The 23,664-nt window shown below is 40.0% G+C and overlaps 1 protein-coding gene across 4 annotated transcripts in view; it reads left to right on the top strand.

The window, feature by feature from the left end:
* The window catches only part of LRRC63 (leucine rich repeat containing 63), a 43,518-nt gene extending 20,384 nt beyond the window's left edge, over positions 1-23,134 (top strand). For 3 of the 4 annotated variants that reach the window (XM_047864882.1, XM_047864874.1, XM_047864864.1), the window contains exons 6-10: positions 9,993-10,091; positions 10,384-10,520; positions 13,740-13,823; positions 16,835-17,074; positions 22,457-23,134. In XM_047864882.1, the coding sequence (XP_047720838.1) occupies positions 9,993-10,091; positions 10,384-10,520; positions 13,740-13,823; positions 16,835-17,074; positions 22,457-22,676 (780 nt within the window). In that variant the 3' untranslated portion in view covers positions 22,677-23,134. The remainder of the gene's footprint in view (positions 1-9,992; positions 10,092-10,383; positions 10,521-13,739; positions 13,824-16,834; positions 17,075-22,456) is intronic. The other variant, XM_047864888.1, reaches the window with a different exon arrangement.
* Positions 23,135-23,664: the final 530 nt, after the last annotated feature.

Below are 23,664 nucleotides of genomic sequence, written 5' to 3'. Positions count from 1 at the left end.
ATTTTCATTATCTGGCATGAGTAAAAAAAAGTGAGATTTGGAATTATCATATTTTGAAGTTATGGGCAATCTTTGGCCTTTGTGCCACATCTAGCAACAGGCTAAATTTTCACTGAACACAAGCCTGGTGTGATGAACAGCGATAATAATAGTTGCCATTTATTAAGGACCCACTCTGTGCAAAGCAAATGTTACTCTTAAAGCTTACAATTCAGCCAAATAGGTATTATAATCTGCAGTTTACAGTTAGGAGCACTGAAGCCCAATGAAAATAACTCGTGAAAGACCATCCAGCCAACAAGCAATGGAGCCTTAGGTTTGAAGTCAGAGCTCTTTGACCTCAAGACCTAGGTTTCATTGAAAAATGTATTTTGAAATACGTTCAAACTCATAGAAAACTTGCAAAAATAGGAAAAGAGACAAGAGAGTTTCTTGGGGAAGGTAGGGCATTCAAAAAGGCCTATGGATACTGGAGAATTTAGAAAGCTATGTGCATGGCCAGGGCAGGACGCATTCTAGAGAAGATCCCATGCAATCACTACCTTTTAATGTCCTGGCTAAGCATTGAAAGAGTGCCCTTGCGTAGAGCCAATCTGAAAAGACTGGAAGAAATATTATTCTCTCTCTACTCCTGTCCTGTTGTACAAGGAAATCTCTGTCAAAACACTAACTGAACACTAGCCAACAGACCAGAGATTTCAAACACAACACATGAAAAATTATAGACCTCACGAAAACAATTAAGAAAAATCACTAAACCAACAGCTACAAACAATTAAGAAAAATCACTAAACCAACAGCTACAGCCCACAGCAAGTAAAATTAAAAAAAAATATGAAAAGGGGGAGTAATATGATTTTTATAGTTACCACATTATAATATGCAACTGTTCAGTTTTCAACAAAAAATATGGAATATGTGAAGAAACAAGAAATGTGGCCAGTCACAGCAGAAATTAATAGAAACTGTTTCTGAGGAAGCACAGACATTGGACTTACTAGGGGGGAAAAACCTTTATATCAACTGTCTTAAGTATTCTGAAGTAGCTAAAAACAAAACAAACAAACAAAAAACAGAAGAATGATATGTGAGCAGAGATTTATCAATAAAGAGATAGAAATTACAAAGAAGAACCAAAAAGTAGTTATGGAACTGAAAAATACAATTAAAAAAATCTTACTGGAAGCTTTGAATTGTAGGTTTGAGCAGGCACAAGAAAGAATCAGAGAACTGGAAGATAGGTCAATTGAAATAATCAAATATGATGAACAGAAAGAAGAAGAAAAGGAAGAAGAAAGAGAAGGAGGAGAAAGAAGAAATAAAAATGAACAGAGGCTAAGGGACCAATCAGACACCACTAAGTGTACCAGGTAATGGAAGTCCTAGAAAAAGAAGAGAAAGAAATGGGCAGAAAGAACATTTGAAGACATAATGGCCAAAACCTCCCCAAATTGATTAAAGGTACAAATCTGTAGATCTCAGAAGCTTGACAAATTCCAAAAGGATAAACACAGACAGTTTCACATTGAAACACATTGTAATCTGTCAAAAGCTAGAGAAAATCTTGAGAACAGCAAGGGAGGAATGATTTGTCATGCATAAGGGATGCTCAAACTTAATAGCCAATTTGTCATCAAAAACCATGGAAGTCAGAAAGGAATGGGATGACATTTTTAAAGTGAAGAAAGAAAAGCAATCTCTCAACCAAGAATCCTATATCCAGCAAAAATATCTTTCAAAAACCAGATGACAAATTAAGATGTTCCAAGATAAACAAAAGCTGAGGGAGTTTGTTATTGGTACACCTGCCCTATATGAAATGCCAAAGAGAATTCTTTAGTCTGCAACGAAGAGATATTAGACAGGAACTCAAAACCTGAAAAAGAAATAAAATCTGGTAAAGGTAACTACATAGGTACATATAAAACCCAGAATTGTTCTATTTTTGGTTTTCAACACTTCTTTTTATGTCCTATGTTATTTAAAAGACAAATGCATAAAACAATAATTATCAATATATGTTAATGGACACACAATGTAGAAAGATGTCATTTTTGATGACACAACAAGGGCAGGGGTAGATGTGTATAGGAACAAAGATTTTTTTGTGCTATTGAAGTTACGTGGTATCAGTCCAAACTAGATTGTTATAGATTTAAGATGTCAACTATAATCTCCATGGTAACAACTATTAAGAAACTGTCTTAAAAATATACCACAAAAGAGAACAAGACAAGAATCAATATGGCAGATTGCAAAATAATTAAGCACCAGTGAGGCAGTAATCAAATAACAACAATAAAAAACATTCTGGAAAAGGCAAAACTATGGAGATAGTAAAACTATCAGTGGTTGCCAGGGATGTTGGAGGAGGGAGGGAAGGTTGAATAGGAGGAGTACAAGGGATTTTCAGGGCTGTAAAATTATTTTATATGATACTGTGCTAATGGATTCATTTCGTTATACATTTGTCAAGACCCACAGACTATTCAACAAGAGGTTTGAACTCTAATGTAAATTACGGACTTGGGTTGATAATGATGTGTGCAATGTTGGTTCATTGATTATAACAAATACATCATACTGGTGTGTGAAACGTTGATGTTGGGGAAGACCAGGTGAATGTGTGTGGAAAGGGTATGTGGAGAAGAAAAATCTCAAATCAACAACCTAACTCTACACCTTGAAGAACCTGAACAAAAGAGAAAACTACACCCTAAACTAGCAGCAAGAAGGAAGTAAGAAAGATTACAACAGAAATTAATGAAATAGTAGATAGAAAAGCAGTAGAGAGATGGGGCGCCTGGGTGGCTCAGTTGGTTGAGCGTCCAACTTCAGCTCAGGTCCTGATCTCATGGTTTGTGGGTTCGAGCCCCACATCAGGCTCTGTGCTGACAGCTCAGAGCGTGCAGCCTGCTTCAGATTCCATCTCGGGCTCTCTCTGCCCCTCCCCCACTTGTGCTCTGTCTTTCTGTCTCTAAAATAAATAAACATTAAAAAGAAAAGAAAAGCAGTAGAGAGAATCAACAAAAAATATAGTTCTTTAAAAAGATTAATAAAATCAACAAATCTTTAGCTAAATGAAGAAAAAAAGAAAATACAAATAACTAAAACCAAAAATGAAAATGGAGACATTACTACTGACTTTACAGAAATAAAAGAGATTATAATAGAATACTATGAACAACTGTATGCCAACAAATTAAATATCTTAGATGAAGGAAACATTTTTTAGAAAAACACAAATTACCAAAACTGACTCAACAACAAATAGAAATCTAAGTAAACCTATACTGAGTAAAGAGATTGAGTAAATAATCAAAACCTCCCAACAAAGAAAAGTCCAGGACCAGATGGCTTCATGGATGAATTCTGCTAAACATTTAAAGAAAAATGAATACCTATACCTCTCAAACTCTTCCAGAAAATGAAAGAGGAGAGAACACCTCTAATAGTATTCTGAACCCAGTTCCACCATGGTGGGGGGAGCAGTTGCCCCACACCACTACGCAATTCTCAGATACCAGCTGGGGGGTCCTACAATTCAACTCAATTCTCACACTACCTAGAGATAACACCAGATTCCACAGGTAAAGTGCTCACTCCCACAAGATTGCCATTCAACTCAGGATGCCAATCACATGCCCCGGCTGTCACCTACACCTCTAACCAATTGGCTACAAATTAGAGGTTCCCACGACCCTCTCCTTGGGTTCAATTAATTTGCTAGAGTGGCTCACAGAAATCAGGAATCCCATTTACTTGCTAGATAACTGGTTTATTACAAAGGATATTAAATGATATGAATCAACAGTCAGATAAAGAGATACACAGGGCAAGGTATGGAAAAAGTATTTGGAACTTCCATGCCCTCTCCAGGCACCACTCTCCCCAAATCTCCATGTATTTACCAACCAGGATGCTCTCCAAACCCTGTCGTTTTGGTTTTCTGGAGGCTTTATTACACAGGCATAATTGATTAAACCATTGACATTTGGTGATTGAACTCAATTTCCCTCCCCTCTTCCCTCTCTGGAGGAGGGCAGTTGACGAGGCCAAAAATGCCAACCCTCTAATCACATGGTTGGTTCCCCTGGCAACCAGCCTCCATCCTTCAGGGCTTTCCACAAGCCACCTCATTAACAGAAACTCAGTTGTAGAAAGGGGCTTGTCATGAATAACAAGACACCCATTTCATCTTTATGGCTCTGATGTGGTTTCAGGAATGGAGGACAAGGAATTAAATATAACAGAAGATGTTCCCATTGCTTTTATGACTCTAGAAATTTCAAAGATGTGGGAAGCTGTGAGCCAGGAACTTTGGAATGAAGACCAAATACACACATGAGAGATATATTTTGGTCATCTGAGTGAACAAATATATATTCTTTTAAACTAGAATATCATAATCTCTAACATATTCTATGCTGTCAATATAACCCAGATACCAAGGGAACAAAAGACATCACAAGATAACCACAGACCAACACCCCTTATGAATATAGATAAAAATCCTCAGCAGAGCACCTGGCTGGCTCAGTCACTTAAGTGTCCAACTCTTGATTTCGGCTCAGGTCATGATCTCGTGGTTCTTGAGATCAAGCCTTGTCAGGCTACTCACGGACAGCACAGAGCCTGCTTGAGATTCTTTCTCTCCCTCTCTCTCTCTGCCCCTCTCCCACAAAATACTAGCAAAGTATTCTCCTGGGTAAAATACTAGCAAAGTGAATAAAAAAACAATTAAAAGGATTATACATAATAACCAAGTGACATTTATTCTTGAAATAAAAGGGTGATTCAACATAAGAAAATCAATCAATATACATTCCTGCATAAGGGGAGAAAATACATAATCATCTCAATTGATGCAGAAAAGGCACTTGACAAAACTTGGTTCTTTAAAAAGAGGAATAAAATTTCTAAATCCATAGTATGATTGGTTAAGGAAAAAGGAAAGAAAATTCTAAATATCAAAATCAAAATAGAAAAGGGGAAATCACCGCATGTCTCACAGACTTTAAAATAGAAAATAATAAAACACTGCGAACATTTTCCCAGTGAGTGCCACGGCTATGATGAAATGGAAAACTTCACTGGAAAACACAACTTGCTGAAACAGGCGTAATAATAGAACACCAGTACGGTTTCGTATCTGTAAAAAAATCTAATGAAAATTTTAATTAAGAGCCTTCACACAAAGAAAGTTCCAGGCCCATAGGACATCCCCAGTGAGTCTACCAAACATGTAAGGGAGATACAACACCTGTTTACACCACCTTATTTTATGATGCCTGTATAACTCTCATACCAAAGCCACACAAGGACATTGTAAGAAAGAAAAATTATGGGCCACTGTTTTTCATAAATGTATGTGCAAAATTTCTCAAGAAAATATTAGGAATTCAAATCCTGCAATGTGAAAAGTTTTAAAACGAAGGACAATGTATCATGACTAAATGAAGCTTTTGCAAGAAACTCAAAGTTGTCTTGATATTTGAAAATCAATGTTATTCTCAACAATATCATCTCAATAGATGCAAACACTTGACAACATTCAACACCCACTGAGGATGAAGGAAAACAAATATACCTCTAAGTAAACTGGAGTTGAAAGAAACCTTTCATAATTGTAAAGATCATTCTAGCTGGTGCCGGGGCTGCCCTGGTGGGGTGGCTGGAGCTGAAGTGGGTACCGGCCCGGCGGGGGGCGGGAGGGGCGCAGGGGGTCTCAGGATTCTCCGTGCAGAGGACATATTGGCAGGACACCTGAAGCTTAAGTGTGTGCAAGTCAGGTCGTCCTGGGACGCTCTGCACAGGGTCACCCTTGTGGGGTGGCTGGAGCCGATACAGGGTGCAGGCTGGGGGTTCCCTGGGGTGGTTTTCACGGGAGAGGCCCTGGTGAGATGCTGGGGCCAAAGCAGGCATGAGCCAGAAAGTCCCAAAGCCCTCTGCACTAGGGGTGCCCTGACAAGCCATCTGGAGCTGACGTGGGGGCAGGCCTGGACTATTCTGGAGTGCTTTGCCCCCTTGTCACCTTGGCTTGATGGCTGAACCTGTAGCACTGACTGGGAGTGTCCCGCTGTGTACCATCGTGGGGCCATCTTGGAGGGGTGACTAGGGCTGGTGTGGGCTAGGGAACTGGGGTTCGCTGAGACAGCACACCGACTATGGTGCCCAGGCTCTGCTTCTTCCTGCACTGTCAAGGCAGCCGGGAAATGTTAAGCGTGGTGTTCACCAGCCCCTCCGACCCAGAAAGAGTTCCAGCAGCCCCCCTCCATTTGGCAGCGTTCTAGGGCTAAATCTTTTCTATTCTAGCTGCTCCTTTAAACCGCGGCTTTTTCTCTGTGTCCCCGGGAGCCTGGGGCTGGTGTGAGCTAGGGGCCTGGGGCCGCCAGCGGGGCCTGCTCCCCTCTGCGCTATGGAGGTGGAGGGGGAGCATCAACCATGGCGCTTACCAGCCCCACAAACCCAGAGAGAGTTCCAGAGCTCCAGCGGCTCTCCCGCGGTTTGCCAGGGTCCTCGTGCTGGTTCCTTTTTGTTCCAGTTGCTCGCTTAAACCCAGGCTTTTCCTCTGTGCCTCAGAGCAGATGAATCTGCTCCTGGTCCCTCAGTACTATCCCACTGCAGGGCGTGGAGGGCGCGGGTTGCCTTCCTCATAGTATTTCCATCTCCTTTGACGTTCTCTACATGGTGTACATCTTTTGTTGTGCAGAAGCTGTTCAGTCAGCCCTCGGTTCTTCTTCAGGAGGAATTGCTCTCTGAGTAGGTGTATGTAGATTGGGTGTGTGCATGGAGGAGGTGAGTTCAGGGACTATCTACACTGCCACCTTGGACCAGAAGCTTCAAAAGCTCTTTATTTTAATCTGAGCTTCAATCTTATAGAGCTTTCCTGTTAACCTTTTCTCCTAAGGCTGTAGCCTTTCGGCCCTTTCATACCAAGTCGGAGGCCCCCCTCGACTTTGGTAAGCCCTGAACTCCAGTTTTTATCTTTCTAGCCCTAATTAGGCTGGCTATGATTCTATTCAGCCTCTTGACCACAGCTTTTGATGAAGCAAATGACTTCGGGAGAAAAGTAGTGTTGAGCGTCGTGTTTACCTCCCTGAGATTCTCTCCTCTCTGGAAGTTTGGTTTATGAAATCCTAGCTACCCTTGGTAATTCCCCAAGCCTTTATTGTGTTGTGGTTGTTTACCCTGTCGGTTTCAGTGGGAAGGTTGTTTTGAAATAAGATTGTCAACCATTAGAAGTAAAAATATCAGATTATCTGGTTTTGAAGTGAATTACTTTGTTTTTTTTTTTTAAATCTTATTTTAAAAATGTTTTTTTATAGTTTATTTATTTTTGAGAGGGACAGAGACCGCATGAGTGGGGAAGGGACAGAGAAAGAGGGAGAGAGAGAGAATATCAAGCAGGCTCTGCACTGTCAGCACAGAGCCGGATGTGGGGCTCAAACTCATGAACTGTGAGATTTGGACCTGAGCCCGGATGAAGAGCCAGACACTTCACCAACTGAGCCACTCAGGTGTCCCCGGAGCGAATTACTTTATAATTTTTTTTTTTTTTTTTTAGTTTTTATTTATTTTTGAGACAGAGAGAGACAGAGCATAAATGGGGGAGGGGAAGAGAGAGAGGGAGACACAGAATTGGAAGCAGGCTCCAGGCTCTGAGCTGTCAGCCCAGAGCCCGACGCGGGGCTCGAACTCGTGGACCGCAAGATCGTGACCTGAGCTGAAGTCAGACGTTTAACCGACTGAGCCACCCAGGCGCCCCTGGAGCGAATTACTTTAAATGAGAGGTTGGCAAGCTTTTTCTGTAAAGGGCTGGATAGTAAAACGTTAGGCTTTGAGGGTTGCATGGTCTCTGTCACAAGTATTCAACTCTGTTCGATAGTTCAAAAGCAGCTATATGCAATGCTTAAACTTATGGGCAAGGCTATGTTCCAATAAAACTTTATTTAGAAAAAAACAGTTGGCAAAGTGTGGTTTGCTCATCCTTGCTTCAAATGGGAGAGAGAATGTAGCTTTTAAAGAGTTGGGTGAAGCTAGTCAAGAAAAAAAAAAAATATTTCCACGGCTATAAATATTATTTAAAAAAATATTTGACTCCAGAGTAGAATCCAGAGCTCTGTGGGGGCGACACAGACGAATCAAACGTCATAATTCCTTATTTATTTCAGGGCCTTATTAAAAGAAGTAGATCTTATATGAACAAAATTTACACAGAACAAGTGCACTGAATAGTATGATACAGACTCAGGGTCTAAGCACTTAAAGGTCGCTAGAGCAGTTCAGGAGATGGGGAAAGGCTCCACATTCTTAGCGCTATTTAGTTCTTCTCGACCCTTCCATGATAACCACAGCAAACAGGTTTGGGAGGTCACTATTTATCATAGGTTGGTTAGGGAAGGCCTTTCTGGTCAGCTGCCTTGTGAGCTGATGGCTGACTATACGCAGGCCACTAATGAAGTGAGAAGGCAGTTCATGGAGGGAAACGGGGGGCGGGGGGGGGGGAAGCACTTTCCAAAGGCAGAAGGAAATGTAAAGGCGCTAATTGTTGGCACAGTAAGTGGAGTGATTGGAGACTACGACAGACACGTTTCTACTACATAAGTGTACCCGCCAGTTCGGCAGAGAGGAGTGTCTAATGACAGGAAAAAAAGAACGCCTCCTTTTTGTCTATATACACGTTTACCAATAGTAATACTTTAATACAAGGTCAGTCTCGGGGCGCCCGGGGCGGCTCAGTCAGTTAAGCGTCCGACACTTGATTTTGGCAGGTCGTGATCCCACAGTTGTGAGATCAAGCCCCTCCATGGGCCCTGTGCTGGGAATGGAGCCTGCTTGAGATTCTCTCGCTTTCTCTCTCTGCCCCTCCCCAGCATGTGCTTTCTCGGTAAAAAAATAAAAACGTAAACAAACAAGTAAAATCTCAGTTCTGAAACCAGCACTTTCAACTTCAAGATTCTTTAGCCATGAACCTTTTCATTCTTATACGCTACCTGGCATAGCCTGATGCACTATGGCGACGTCTCCCTTCTCTACGAGCTGAGTAATGGAGTCCCTTGGTTCAGTCAGGTGACCATTAGTGAGTCTACGATCCTTAAGAAACAAATGTTTCCACTCTCCTGGAGCATTAAAGATATAGGGGGGCAGCAGGCATGTCTTAGTCAGTTCCGGCTGCTTTGACAAAATGCCACAGACTGAACGACTTCAACAACGAATGTTCATTTCTCACAGTTCCCGCGGCTGGGAAGTCCAGCATTGAGGGGTCAGCTGGCTCGCTTCCTGGTTCGAGGTCTCTTGCTCACAGCAGACTTCTTCCTGTATCCTCACATGGAAGAAAGAGAGAGCTCTGGTCCCCTCCTGTTCTTCTAAGGGCACTAACCCCATTATAAGGGCTCCACCCTTAAGACCTCGTGGAACCCTAATTACCTCACACAGGCCTCATCTCTACATGGCATCACACTGAGGGTTGGGGCTTTCACATGTGAATATGGTGGGAACACAAACATTTCGTTCATCACGGGACATAGTTTTCTTCATTCTGAGTTGGCATATTTCAGTAAGAAATTTTAGCTGTTAGATTAACAGCGAGACTAGAGAGAAATAGAAGTAGAAACATGACAAAATAAGCTAAAAGATATCATTGAATGTAAAATATATTTACTAACTTTTCAGCATGTAGTGGACACTCAAGCAATGTTTGCTTGTTATTAATGAAAATAATTCCTGTCACACACGTAACACTATACTTCTTACACACATGAATACTTAGCGGTGTTTCTATTTCATTTCTATCCTTCACATAATTAAGAAATTATTATTATGACAGACTAACATACATGAATGGAAGGTGAATACAGGCTCGTTTGTGTGTTGTGAAAAACACCATCACTCAGATTATGTGCTCATTGTTTTGCTTGTTTTACTTTAGTATAAAATACTTTTGTGCCTTGTTAATGATTCACCTCTAATCTCTTGTCATTTTCTTTTAGGGTTTTTTTATTATGACTTGTCCAGACTTAACACCGTTGGCTTCCCAACTGATATATCTTAACTTATCCTTTAATGAGATCAGTTATTTTCCCACAGAAGTGAGTCCATTTTTATCATTGGTGTATATTGCAATAATTTCTTTTAATTTTAATTTTGATTTTGATATTACTGTCTTTTCAAGAATAATGTCTTATTAATAATAATTATAACCAAAAAATAGCCACTTATGATACCCCGGAAAAGAGTGAAAAAAGAGATAAATAATACAGCCAGTTAATGTTCTTTTGCTGATTCTACTATGGTAGTTCAAAGGGCTTACAAAATGTAACAAACAGAGACTTGTACACTTTATCAGGCCACTCATATTTGTTTCTCTTTTCTGTTCCTCAGATATTTTGTCTTAAAAATTTACAACTACTATTCCTGAGAAATAATCCTATCAAAGAAATCCCTTCTGAAATCCAACAGCTTAAGTTCCTTAGAGTTTTCAGCATCGCCTTTAATTTGATCACTACCCTTCCACCTGGGTAAGGTCGGTGGCCTGAGATTATAAACACAGAAAAGAATTTACTATTTAGAAAGCGATCAATTTCCCGTTTGAAAGCAGCTGGCAACTTTTTAGCCATCGAATAATTCGCATTCTGTTCTGATTCACTGATTTGCTTCTTGTTATTGTGTTAAAAGGAATCCGACCAGCTACATAGATGTCAGCTCTCACGGGGGCTAGAGCGCTCATCTAGAGATCCATTATCTGAGTATAGATTAAAAGAATATATATCATATAAAGACGCTCAAGTGAGAAACTTGCACCTATCCCTCGACAGCCTTTTTGGAAAGGACACTGTATGTGGCTTTAGGAAATCTAGACTTTTAACTTCAAAATTGATAATGACCTGTTTTGTCTGGAGAAAGTCACTTAAGCTTCCTGGTCTCAATTTCCTAATCTGTAAACTAAGAAATTAGCTAGTATAATACCGAAGATTCTGTAATAGGAATGTTGATATTTGGGTATGAGAGAGATGGGTTTCCTCCCCCCTCCCCCTCCCCCACATATGGACAGGGAATTATTTAACCCCTAATGAAAATTTTAAACCAAAACCGTAACCAAACGCAAAACAAGATACTTCTTCGAGTTAGAGTTTAACAAATTGAACGTGGGTAAAGGGCAAAGGGACAGGGGCTCTTAAATAGTTGAACAACATTTTGTAAAGATTCTCACAGCAATTAAGGAACCGCATCAAAATTCATTTATAAGCTTGTTCACCTAGCATTGTTTGTAACTAACAATCTGACAAATTCTATATTCATAAACTGTATCACTATTCAGTCATTTAAAAGAACAAAAAGCATATAGAAGTTATACCATTTCTGTATAAAAATGTGTATATGCGCATCATACATTACACGTATATAAAAACATAAACACTAAGAAAGTAAGAATACTGCCTTGTGTATATTTTATTTCTGTTTAAATCATCTATATTTTTCAACAGTAACATAAATTGTATTTTCTCTGCCTTGATACTAGAAGCAACTATTTCTCTAGGGAAACCCTGTTTCTTTTTTATTGAAAGATGGTGTTTAAAAACTGAGATCTGAGTGCTGGATGTCCCATTGCTATGGTGATGACATTGCTTCTAGACGGTCCCGGTGAACAGAGCTAAGTAATATATGTGTGTACACTAATCTGTGTGTACACATATATATATATATATATATACACACACACATAACCCTGCATATGTATACACACACACATATACACACACACACAAACTACATATATATATGTACATATAAAGACACATATATGATTGTGTATGTACCTATATATGCATCTAAATATAAAATTACATTTGATAATCTATAATTAGAACTACAAGCTTTAATAACCATAACTGTCATTTAGACAAAACGTAGGGGCACCTGGGTGGCTCAGTCGGTTGGGTGTCTGACTTTGGCTCAGGTCATAGTCTCACCTTTTCACCTGAGTTTGAACCCCGCGTCAGGCTCTGTGCTCACAGCTCAGAGCCTGGAGCCTATTTCAGATTCTGTGTTCCCCTCTCTCTCTGTCCCTCTCCCGCTCACACTCTGTCTCTCAAAAATAAATAAACATTAAAAAATTTTTTAAATAAGCAAAATGTAAAAATTCTTTTTTTTAATGTTAGTTTAGAGACAGAGAGGGAGAGAAAGATGGAGGGGGGTACACGTAGGGGAGGAGCAGACAGAGAGGGAGACACAGAATCTGAGCTGTCAGCACAGAGCCTGGTGTGGGGCTTGAACTCACTATCCATGAGATCATGACCTGAGCCCAAGTCCTACCCTTAACTGACTGGGCCACCCAGGCGCCCAGGAATATAAAAATTCCTAAAGCAACTACAACTTGTTTGTAAGTAGAGGGTCAACATTATTCACTATTTAGAGATTAAGCAAATTAGTTTGGACTATTGGTTAACCATTGGTTATAGTCAAAAAGTTTTAAGGAGCTATTTCTCAATAATACTAGTGTTTCTAAAATAAAGCTGTATATATTTTATTAGATAACAGGTTCTGTATGTGTATTAGGGGAAGATTGACAGCACAGCACAAATTCCCTGAGGCCCAATTTTTTGTTGCTACGATTTTGCGTTGAGCTGCTTAGAGCATCTGTTGTAAAGCAAAAGCAGAGAGGAAAGTCTCGGCTCTGGAGGCACAAAGAACGGGGTTCTCATCCTAGCTATGCCCTTGCCGTTAGGCCCCCTACAGTTAGAGTTATGCCCTTGATCATACAACGTAAAGGTGTCATCAACTCTCTCAGGTTAAGTGTTTGAAGTCTTGTAACCACGGAAAGCCCTTTGATGGGTCTATTTAGTTTTCTTGTAAAATAAAAATAATAAATCATTTCCAAAACCCAAAAGGTGTCTTCTTTTCCCCAAAGCCTTGAGATGGCATTTGTTCATGAAATACGTTTTCATTGTTTGTTTAAGGGGTAATGACATCACCAGAATGTCTCCTTTCCTTTCCTTTTTTTTTTTTTCCTCTTTCTTTCTTGGTTCTTGTCTTCTCCATCCCAAAGCCTACCTGGAGGGTCCTCACAGCCTCCGAAAAAGAACCGGCTCCACTGACACCCTGATTTCGGACCACTGGCCTCCCAGACTGTGAGAGTGTAAATGTCCCTTGCTCCACGCCACCTGGCTGTGGTCATTTGTTATGTCAGCCCTAGGAAACTAATACAGCAACCAAGGAAATAATATATTCGAGTGTGCTAGAAATTTCTCAGGTGGCTTTTTCTGCGTGGAGCTTTATCCACTCCAAACATTTCAAGGCAGTCTTAATTTTTTTTTTTTCAACGTTTATTTATTTTTGGGACAGAGAGAGACAGAGCATGAACGGGGGAGGGGCAGAGAGAGAGGGAGACACAGAATCGGAAACAGGCTCCAGGCTCTGAGCCATCAGCCCAGAGCCCGACGCGGGGCTCGAACTCACGGACCGCGATATCGTGACCTGGCTGAAGTCGGACGCTTAACCGACTGCGCCACCCAGGCGCCCCTCAAGGCAGTCTTAAAGGATAAATGGTTTATTTGAGGAACTTGGATTGTAATTACACTGCCTATAATGAAAAGAAGTCCATAAATTATAAGATCTTAGAAAAATACAGTTTTCTCTAATACTTTTACCTCTTTACTCAAATATTTAATTCTTCATTCATGCCCAGTAATGACAAACATGTAGTCATTTTTAATTTCATTTTCTTTTTTCTATTTAAGGTTATTTTCTTTGGCCCATCTTGAGGAACTTGATATCTCCTACAATAGTGTTGCTTCTATCCCAAACAAAATCCAGAAACTCAGGTATTTGGGAAGTAGTAAGTACACACAATCATATGCCCTACAAGGGTATATTTGGTAATGATTGTGTTGGAGAAAATTGAATTCTTTAATATATTGAATGGTCATAAAACATAATATGTGAAAGCATAAAGTTTACAAAAACAGAATTTGAATGATTGCCATTTTTAAGACATAACATTTTAAGACATAACATTTTAAGACATAACATTTTCAGTGATTGTTTAAAAGCTGTCCTGATGGCTACGTAATAGAATGACGAGAGAACCTTGTTCATTTTTCTGTGTGTGAACCTGTGTTCTTATCAGTCTTAACTTATTTTGGGTAAGGATATACACATACATCGTGTAATCTTTTTTTTTCCTTCTTCTTTTTTTTTTTTAATGTTTATTTATTTTTGAGACAGAGAGAGAGACAGAGCATGAATAGGGGAGGGGCAGAGAGAGAGGGAGACACAGAATCTGAAACAGGCTTCAGGCTCTGAGCTGTCAGCACAGAGCCCGACGTGGGGCTTGAACTCACGGACCGTGAGATCATGACCTGAGCCGAAGTCGGACGCTTAACCGACCAAGCCACCCAGGCGCCCCCATCGTGTAATCTTAATAATACCAAGCTCTGATTCTTTCTCACACTGATTTTTAAAAAGTCTCTGAAGTTCATCTATGTCCTTCTAGGTCAGTGCCATCCTATTTTACTTACGACTTTAGAATAATTTTTAACAATTAATAGGGGGACTATTTTTCAATAATAATCTTTTAACTGTTCTCTTTAGGGGGTGTCTGGGTGGCTCCGTCGGTTAAGTGTCTGACTCTTGATTTTAGCTCGGGTCACGATCTTGCGATTCATGGGATTGAGCCCCGAGTTGGGCTCTGCACGTATAGGGCAGAACCTGCTTGGGATTCTTTTCTCCCTCTCTCTCTCTGCCCCTTCCCCCTACTCTCTCTCTCTCTCTCTCTCTCTGGATAAATAAACATTTTTAAAAAAACCTATTCTCTTTATATCATGAGCTGTAAGATCATTTAATATAATTCCAAGCCCCCCCACCCCCAAAAAATATAAACACAAAATTGAAATTTCGATTGGAATTGTCTTGAGTTTACATATAAATTCTGAAGAATTTATATTTCTGATGTTACTAAATCTTTTCAATCTAAAACATAGCATAATGTTTCATTTGTTTAGATTTTGTTTTATGTCCTTTATAAGAATTTATGACCGGGGGCACCTGGGTGGCTCAGTCGGTTAAGCATCTGACTTCAGGTTGGGTCATGATCTCACAGTTTGTGGGTTTGAGCCCCACGTCGGGCTCTGTGTTGACCGCTCAGAGCCTGGACCCTGCTTCAGATTCTGTGTCTCCCTCTCTCTGCCCCTCCCCTGCTCTCTCTCAAAAATAAATAAACATTAAAAAAAATTAAAAAAAAAAAAGAATTTATGGCTCATTCCACATAAGTCCTTTATCTTTATTACTAACTTCCTCTAAGTATTTTATAATTGTGTTGCTATTATGAATGTAACATTTTCTCTAATTTTTATTTCTAGCTGACTATTGCCAGTACAGAACAGAGAAAAGCTATGTCCTTCTTTACATGAATTTAAAATCAAGTTATATAACTCAATTTATCTTCATTCTGGTTCAGTTTTACTGGATTTTCTTTGGCTTTCTAGGAGGATAGTCTTATCCTCAGTAAAGTGAGATGATTTTGTCTCTGCTTTTCTAATATTTGTACCAATCATTATAGCCCATGTAACAATCTTTATATTTTAACAGGAGTATTCAACCTGTTCGCATTTGTTAGGACTGATATATTTAAATTTCTGCCTTCCATTTTACTTTGTATTGACTATTTATTTACTTCTTCCTTCTCCTATTTGCCTTCTTTCTGTGTGTGTATGTGTGTGTGATTTTTTCAAGATGCTACTTACTCTTTTTTTCTCCCTTATTAATTTTGAAACCCTACTGTACTTTCCCAGTCTATTAATGGATATCTTTTCCCCCCAAACACACGCAAACATTTTTCTTTACTATTTTAATACTATTTTTAAAAAATGTTTATCTATTTATTTTTGAAAGAGAGAAAGAGAGAGTAAGCAGGGGAGGGGCAAAGAGGGAGACAGAATCCCAAGCAGGCTCCGTGCTGTCAGCGCGGAGCCGGATGTGGGGCTCAAACCCACCAACCGTGAGATCATGGCCTGAGCCGAAATCAAGAGTCAGATGCTCAACTGGCTGAGCCACCCAGGCGCCCCCATCATGTTTTAGTATTGTCAGGAGTCAGAACTGAAGAGTTTGTGTGGACAAGAAACGAGGCTGCACATGAGCACATGAGACAGACTCCAGAGCTCCCAGCCCTTCGCTTCAAAAGTCGTCATTTCAACCTCTTCACTCCCAGCACACTTGACAAGTTGGACCAGCCTTTGATGTGTGTTTATGTGACCCTCATAAAGAGATACTTTTCTGCCTGTCTCCAGCACTAATTAGAAAGGAGATGAGTGGCTGTAAAACACACCATCAAGACAAGTAGTATAAATGAGAAAATCAGTAAGGTTGGTTCTCTTTGAACAAAGAAATCAGGGCTATCAGAAGCAACGGACACAGTAAAAACCAGGGGGACTCGGGTGATGAAAAGTCCGTGTGCAACATAGCACATGATACATATGATCGTGTTAGTTCCACCGTTTTGATGAGGTTTGGATGAAAAAATAGCTACTGGTGTTCAATTGCTCAACAAATATATATCCTTTCTTTGTATCATTATGCTATAGTATTTCTTTTTCCGTAATGACATGTTGCAAAGACCCAAAACATATGCTTTAACTCTGCTATTCACACAAACGCACTTATTGGCATACCATACTGTTTCAATTGCTTTTTAATTCTCTGATTCTAAAGAAGTTCTTAAACACTTGTATGTGATTGCTAAGTTTGATGCTAATTTCCCAGAACATTGGGACGGAATTTTATTTCAGTATTATGAGTTGCATAAACACCTTTTAAATTTGGTTTCCTTTATTTGCAGATTACTTGAAAATCTGAATGTTAACGGGACTGATCTGACTACTTTTCCACCTGCGCTTTTGAAGCTTAACCTGAAAAAACTCCAGTTTGAGAACACTTTCACGCATCCTACTTTTTGGAAAGAGAATTCTTTAAATAGCCCCCCGTGTCTGACTCATCTTACTTCCTTGTTCTTCTTAAAAAGTAATCTAGACAAATATTACGATGAGATCCCAGTGGAAATTCAAGAGCTGCTAAAATGGTGAGCAAATGCTGAAGCCCTTTTAGGAAGAATACACCTTTAAGCCTTTAAAATGGTAGTCAATAGAGGCCAGGTGAGAGTTTTACCGTCAACACACACACACCACACCACACCCTCGGGCATACATAAAATTCTTCGAATTTCTCCTTCTGGCTCTTCAGGCATGTGATGTCGTCTGAATTCAGCCCGTTTGCTAAAATCCTCAAGTCACTACTTAATTCAAGTGGGAGTTACACATTGCTGAGGGGTAGCTGGCAATGTCTGTACAGTCCGTAGTCATAGGTCCTGTGAATTACTAAGGACATAGAAGTGGGTTCTTCCAAAAAAGGCTTCTTTAGTCCCAGGCACGCTATGCAAGGAAATGTTTTATACTCTAGCTTCCTAGAGACCAGACGTATTTCGAGCAACTTCTCCTCAGTGATCCGTGGCCAGTGTGAGAATCATTGCCTAATCTCAGGACTAGGGTTTTTTGTTTTTTTTTTTCTTCAACGTTTATTTATTTTTGGGACAGAGAGAGACAGAGCATGAACGGGGGAGGGGCAGAGAGAGAGGGAGACACAGAATCGGAAACAGGGTCCAGGCTCTGAGCCATCAGCCCAGAGCCTGACGCGGGGCTCGAACTCCCGGACCGCAGATCGTGACCTGGCTGAAGTCGGACGCTTAACCGACTGCGCCACCCAGGCGCCCCAGGACTAGGGTTTTTAAACCCCATCCACTGGCGGTCCACTTAGCTTATCTCTTATTTCCTTCAGATGGTGTAAATCTGTTGTTACGCTCATCAGTGCGTATATTACTGATTTAACAAACATTTGTTGTATGCCTAAGTAAAATTTCCCAGGACTAGATAAATTACCAATATAGACTCCATAAAAGGCAGGAAGCCTAAACAGACTAGTAATCATCAAAGACATTGAAGAAGGTGATTCTAAACTACCAGTAAAAAGGGACCAGGACCCAAAGTTTTCCATTTTAATGCATCGCGATGTCAGCGTTCATGAGATTTGAATGCACATGAAAAATTAAGAAATACCTCAAAAGATACAAAGTTTTATAAAGAAATAAAACCAAACTAGTGAGTGGTAACAGATATGGTACAAAAAGATTTGAATTCACCACAAAGTAGGGAAGCTGAACCTGACATTCCTCAAATCTGTACCCAAGAGTGGGCTACGTGTCCCCGGGCAGTAAATACCTTTTTTCTAGCTAACCAAGCATTTTTGAGAGAAACATCCTCAATTTAGACTTTGAAGACTCCGAAAAAATTAAGTTAAATTGAACATTATCTCACAGTTGAAAGAAATGTCCAAATACGTGTGGAAATGAACCATCAAGAGTTAAAGTCAGCAAAATCAGTCAACAGGTACAAGCCTCCAAGGATCCAAGATATTAGAACTTTACAGAATATGAAATACCTATTTTCAGTGTTTAAAGTAATAAAATATATTAATTTTAAAAATGGTTAAGAAATAAAAGACCATCGAATATGAGTGGGCACATATGAAAAAGAAATTTTATTTTCATTTATTAAAAAAATTTTTTTAATGTTTATTTTTTTTTAATTTTTTTTTCAACGTTTATTTATTTTTGGGACAGAGAGAGACAGAGCATGAACAGGCGAGGGGCAGAGAGAGAGGGAGACACAGAATCGGAAACAGGGCCCAGGCTCTGAGCCATCAGCCCAGAGCCTGACGCGGGGCTCGAACTCACAGACTGCGAGATCGTGACCTGGCTGAAGTCGGACGCTTAACCGACTGCGCCACCCAGGCGCCCCTTTTAATGTTTATTTTTGAGAGAGAGAGAGAGACAGAGTGTGAGTGGGCAAGGGGTAGAGAGAGAGAGAGGGAGATACAGAATCCGAAGCAGGCTCCAGGCTCTGAGCTGTCAACACAGCGCCCAACGTGGGGCTCAAACCCATGAACAGAACCGTGAGATCATGACCTGAGCCGAAGTCGACTGCTCAACTGACTGAGCCACCCAGGGGCCCCTCTTTATTTATTTTTTAATGTTTATTTATTTTGGGGAGAGAGAGAGTCAGAGTGTGAGCAGGAGAGGGGCAGAGAGAGAGGGAGACACAGAATCTGAAGCAGGCTCCAGGCTCTGAGCTGTCAGCACAGAGCCCAATGCGAGGCTCGAACTCACGACCCATGAGATCATGACCTGAGCTGAAGTCGGATGCTTAACTGACTGAGCCACCCAGGTGCCCCTGAAAAAGAAATTCTAAATGAAATGAAATTCTAGAAACTACAAGTGCAACAGTTGAAATTAACTCGGTGCATGGGTTAAATAAATAGACAACTATACAGACACGCAGAGGGATCTGAAGAGATTATTGTGTCTATGCAGACAGGAGGTAAAGAGATATTAATACACACTCTAACACAGACGTAGAGTCCCAGAGAATTCTGTGTATTTTCAGAAGTAATGAAAGATGTGACCTCGGACGCTGAAAGCTCTATACGAGGGCAGTAACACACCTTATAGACACCAAAGACGAAGGCAAAGACTCAAAATCAGCGAGGGGAGAAAAAAGGCACTTAGAATAAGAAGTCAACTGCTAGCAACAGCGGAACAATGACCAAAAACATGCTACTTTGCCCAGCACAACGAACTTGCAAGAACAAGGGAGAAAGAATGTCATTTCAGAGAAAATAAAACAGAGAATTGACTTCCTCTGGATTTTTACTAAAGGAACTTGCAAAGGGTGTGCATCAGGAGGAAAATGACTCCAGAAGCAAGCTCTGAGATGTAAGGAGGAATGGAGGGAAAGAGATTGGAGATATGTGGATAAACAAACATGGTCTCTAGAATCCATGAAATAATAACAACAATGTCTATGGTGTGGTGTTGAAAAGAAGCTATAACTAAAACCAGATATCAAAAACAATTAGAGATGTAATATTTAAGATTTAAGAGATGTAATATTTGTAAAGAAACGTAACGTACCTAGGAATATATCAAGTGAAATATGTACAAAGCATTTACAGAGAGAAAACATCAAATGACAGAAAAATAAAGAAGTTTGAATGAAATGAGAAAGATACATATTCAGGTATAATAAGATCCAACACCAAAAATACATCCGTTCTCCCCAAAAAGAACGGTATGTTCAATGTAGTTCTGGTCAAAACTCCAACAGAATCTCCGAGAAACTTGATAAGCTGACTATAAAATGTGTATGGAGAAGCAGAGACTGCAAAATAGCCAAGACAAGCCTGAAAAAGAAGACTAACATTAAGGGCCTCGTTGGTTTATATCTGGTCAGATATGAACAATTATTACAAAGTCAGAGAGAGTAATACAGCTGGTGTTACGTGCAACGAAAGACAAATTAACCAATGGAAGAGAATACATAGTCCAATTACGTTCCTGTGCGTGTGCAAAAGCTTGATGTCGGGCAAAATAGCACTGTGGATCAGTAGGAAAGGAGAGATTTTTCAATAAGTGATACTGAGATATTTGGTCACCTACCAGGGGAAAAAATGTATCATTAGATTCCTGCTATGTGTATGTCACTATCCTATGCAAAATCAGTTCCAGTTGGATTAATGATGTAAATGCGAAAAACAAAACTTTAAAGCCTTCGCAAGCAAGTATAGGAGACTAATATGTATAACTTCACGATAGGAAAACACGCCTTGAGCAAAACAAAAAATATAAACAGTAAAGCCAAGTTTCATAAATTTGACAAAAGTGTAATCTTTCCATGTAACATGACACCTATAAAACTAAGAGGCAAGCCATCAAGAAGATATTGCAATGCATACAGCTGTTGAAACATATATGTATATCTCCCACAAATCCGTAAGAAAAGATATAACCAATAAAAGGTGTATAAGTGATAGGAATATGCAATTCAGGGGTGATGATACATTGATAGCTGATAAACACGAAGAATGTTAAATCTTATTGGTAATCAAGGAACTGTGATATCACATAGCAACAATAGGTTTTTTATGTACCCGTTTAATCAAGATGAAGGAGATTGACACTAAATGTTGGCTTTGGATGCCGCAAACTGGATTATCATGTACCATTCGTGGCACTGTAAGTTGGTCAAAGCTTTGTGGGAGGCATTTTGACAGTATCCTGCTTACCCCTTGAAAGAGAAATTTAAGGGGCGCCTGGGTGGCGCAGTCGGTTAAGTGTCCGACTTCAGCAAGGTCACAATCTCGCGGTCTGGGAGTTCGAGCCCTGCGTCAGGCTCTGGGCTGATGGCTCAGAGCCTGGAGCCTGTTTCTGATTCTGTGTCTCCCTCTCTCTCTGCCCCTCCCCCGTTCATGCTCTGTCTCTCTCTGTCCCAAAAATACATAAACGTTGAAAAAAAAAATTAAAAAAAAAAAAAAAGTAAGAGAAATTTAAGTCTTCAGAATTCGTCTCATAGAAATAGTAACATGTGAACACAAGTCAGGCATAGGGATGGCAATTGCAGCCTAAATGTGCATCAATAAAAAAGTGGTAAAATAAAATTACGGTGTATCCATGTTTTGGAATATTATGATGCTATTCATAATATGAAGCAAAACAAAATGTATTGCCATAAAAATTTGTCCAAGACATTCTGTTAACTCTTTTGAGATTTTATACGTATGTAAAATTTAATGTGTATCCATGTTTATATCAATTTTTTTTTTTTATTTTTTAAGTTTAAAATTGGTAAATCATACCGATGTCTACACCACCAAGAAAGTATGAGTGGCCCCTGATGATTCTCATCCACACCAAACTTTGTACTGGCAGACTTTTCCATTGTGCCCATCTGATGATTATGAAATGGTATCTGTAGTCTCTGATGGCTGATGAGGTTGAGAAGCTACACTTCTCAATGTGCTCTCAACATTCAAGTCTCTTCTTCTGTGAACAGTCTGTTCATGCAAACGGAATAAGCGGTTGATGTCTTTATTTTTTTTTTTAACTGATTTGTGAGCATCTAAAAATACATGCAGACACTAGTCCTATACTAGGTTATGGTAGTCCCTTTATTTTTAAAATAATATGTTTATTTTGAATTCTAAAAATAATACGTAGTTCTTACAGAAAATTTGAAAACTATGGAAAAACTTTATAAGGACATTTAAAAATGTCCTGTGATCACACTGACCAAGAATATGTACTGTTTTCTCTCTGTGTCTATCCTTAGAGTGTTTCCTTGCTATGCATCTGTACTTTTTTGTTTTAGAAAACTAGGATTGTTTTGTATTCACATATCTATTTTTTAGCACTTAATTCTTACTTGTGTATGTTTTAGCTCTTTAATTAGATGCTAAGATCAATAACGATAAAGGCCCCATTTTAAACTACTTTGATCTTGCACAGCATCGGGCAAGATGTCTTTTCCTTAGTAGATATTTACTAAGTATTGACATGATGTTTCCTCATTCGCAGCCCGTCTACATGTGAATGGTGTCACGGTCCCAAGTTTGGTGAAGGTTTTCGAGTCATCCGATCCTGTGATATTTTTGGAGCAACACAGCTTCCTGTTTTGTACCATGTCTGTTCTTCCTACTGCTATAGAAAAGTAAAGGAGAGCAGTTTTATTTTAAAGAATGATCCCAGTAAAAGAAGAGCTCTAAATTCTGAGTTGATAAGTCATACAATGATTTAGGAGTCCCACTTTAAAAGCGATTAAAGTTTGTGTATATGGTAGTTCCTGTCTTTGAGAGTACAGGTTCTGTCTTCTCTGAGGCCTCTTTGTAACCCCAGCTCCTTAAGGAACTTTGTGATTGTGAGGAAATTGTTGCAGAATAATTACTTTAGGAAGATTAGTAAAAGGTCTTGGGATTTCAGTGAAGATCTAGAAAATTACTGCATGTTGGGCGTAAAATGAGAACTGACAGAATCCTTCGCAAAAAAAAAAAAAAACAATTTATCTTACAACTGGCTTTTTTGGCCATCCATTCCAAGTGATAAGATAGCATTTCAAAGTCAAACAGTGGCATTTGTGCCTCCTATGGGTTCAAAGCCACGTACCCAAGTTGTCTTTGTGAATGCTGTTCATGAATTTTTGTGGAAATCTGCCCAGTGCCAACCATCTCCATTGTGGATTGTTTTCGGTAATAAAAGATTTATTCCAGTCCTATATTTAGTTGTCTGAATTCATTACCCAGGCTTTTAGAACACTGGTACAATCTGTCAATTATCCTGACCTTCATCTCATAAAGCTGGATTCCATAGGCCAGTGCTAGCACTCACCAGGCCTTCAAAGATAGCCTGGCAATTGGGGCGCCTGGGTGGCTCAGTTGGTTAAGCGTCTGGCTTCAGCTCAGGTCATGATCTCATGGTTCATGGGTTCGAGCCCCACGTCGGGCTCTGTGCTGACAGCTTGGAGCCTGGAGCCTGCTTCGGATTCTGTGTCTCCCTCTCTCTCTCTGCCCCTTCCCTGCTCTCGCTCTCTCTCTCAAAAATGAATAAACATTGGGGCGCCTGGGTGGCGCAGTCGGTTAAGTGTCCGACTTCAGCCAGGTCACGATCTCGCGGTCCGAGAGTTCGAGCCCCGCGTCAGGCTCTGGGCTGATGGCTCAGAGCCTGGAGCCTGTTTCTGATTCTGTGTCTCCCTCTCTCTCTGCCCCTCCCCCGTTCATGCTCTGTCTCTC

Source organism: Prionailurus viverrinus, chromosome A1 (assembly GCF_022837055.1).
Source record: "Prionailurus viverrinus isolate Anna chromosome A1, UM_Priviv_1.0, whole genome shotgun sequence".
Lineage (NCBI taxonomy): Eukaryota > Metazoa > Chordata > Mammalia > Carnivora > Felidae > Prionailurus > Prionailurus viverrinus.
This window is presented reverse-complemented; position numbering and strand designations above follow the sequence as displayed.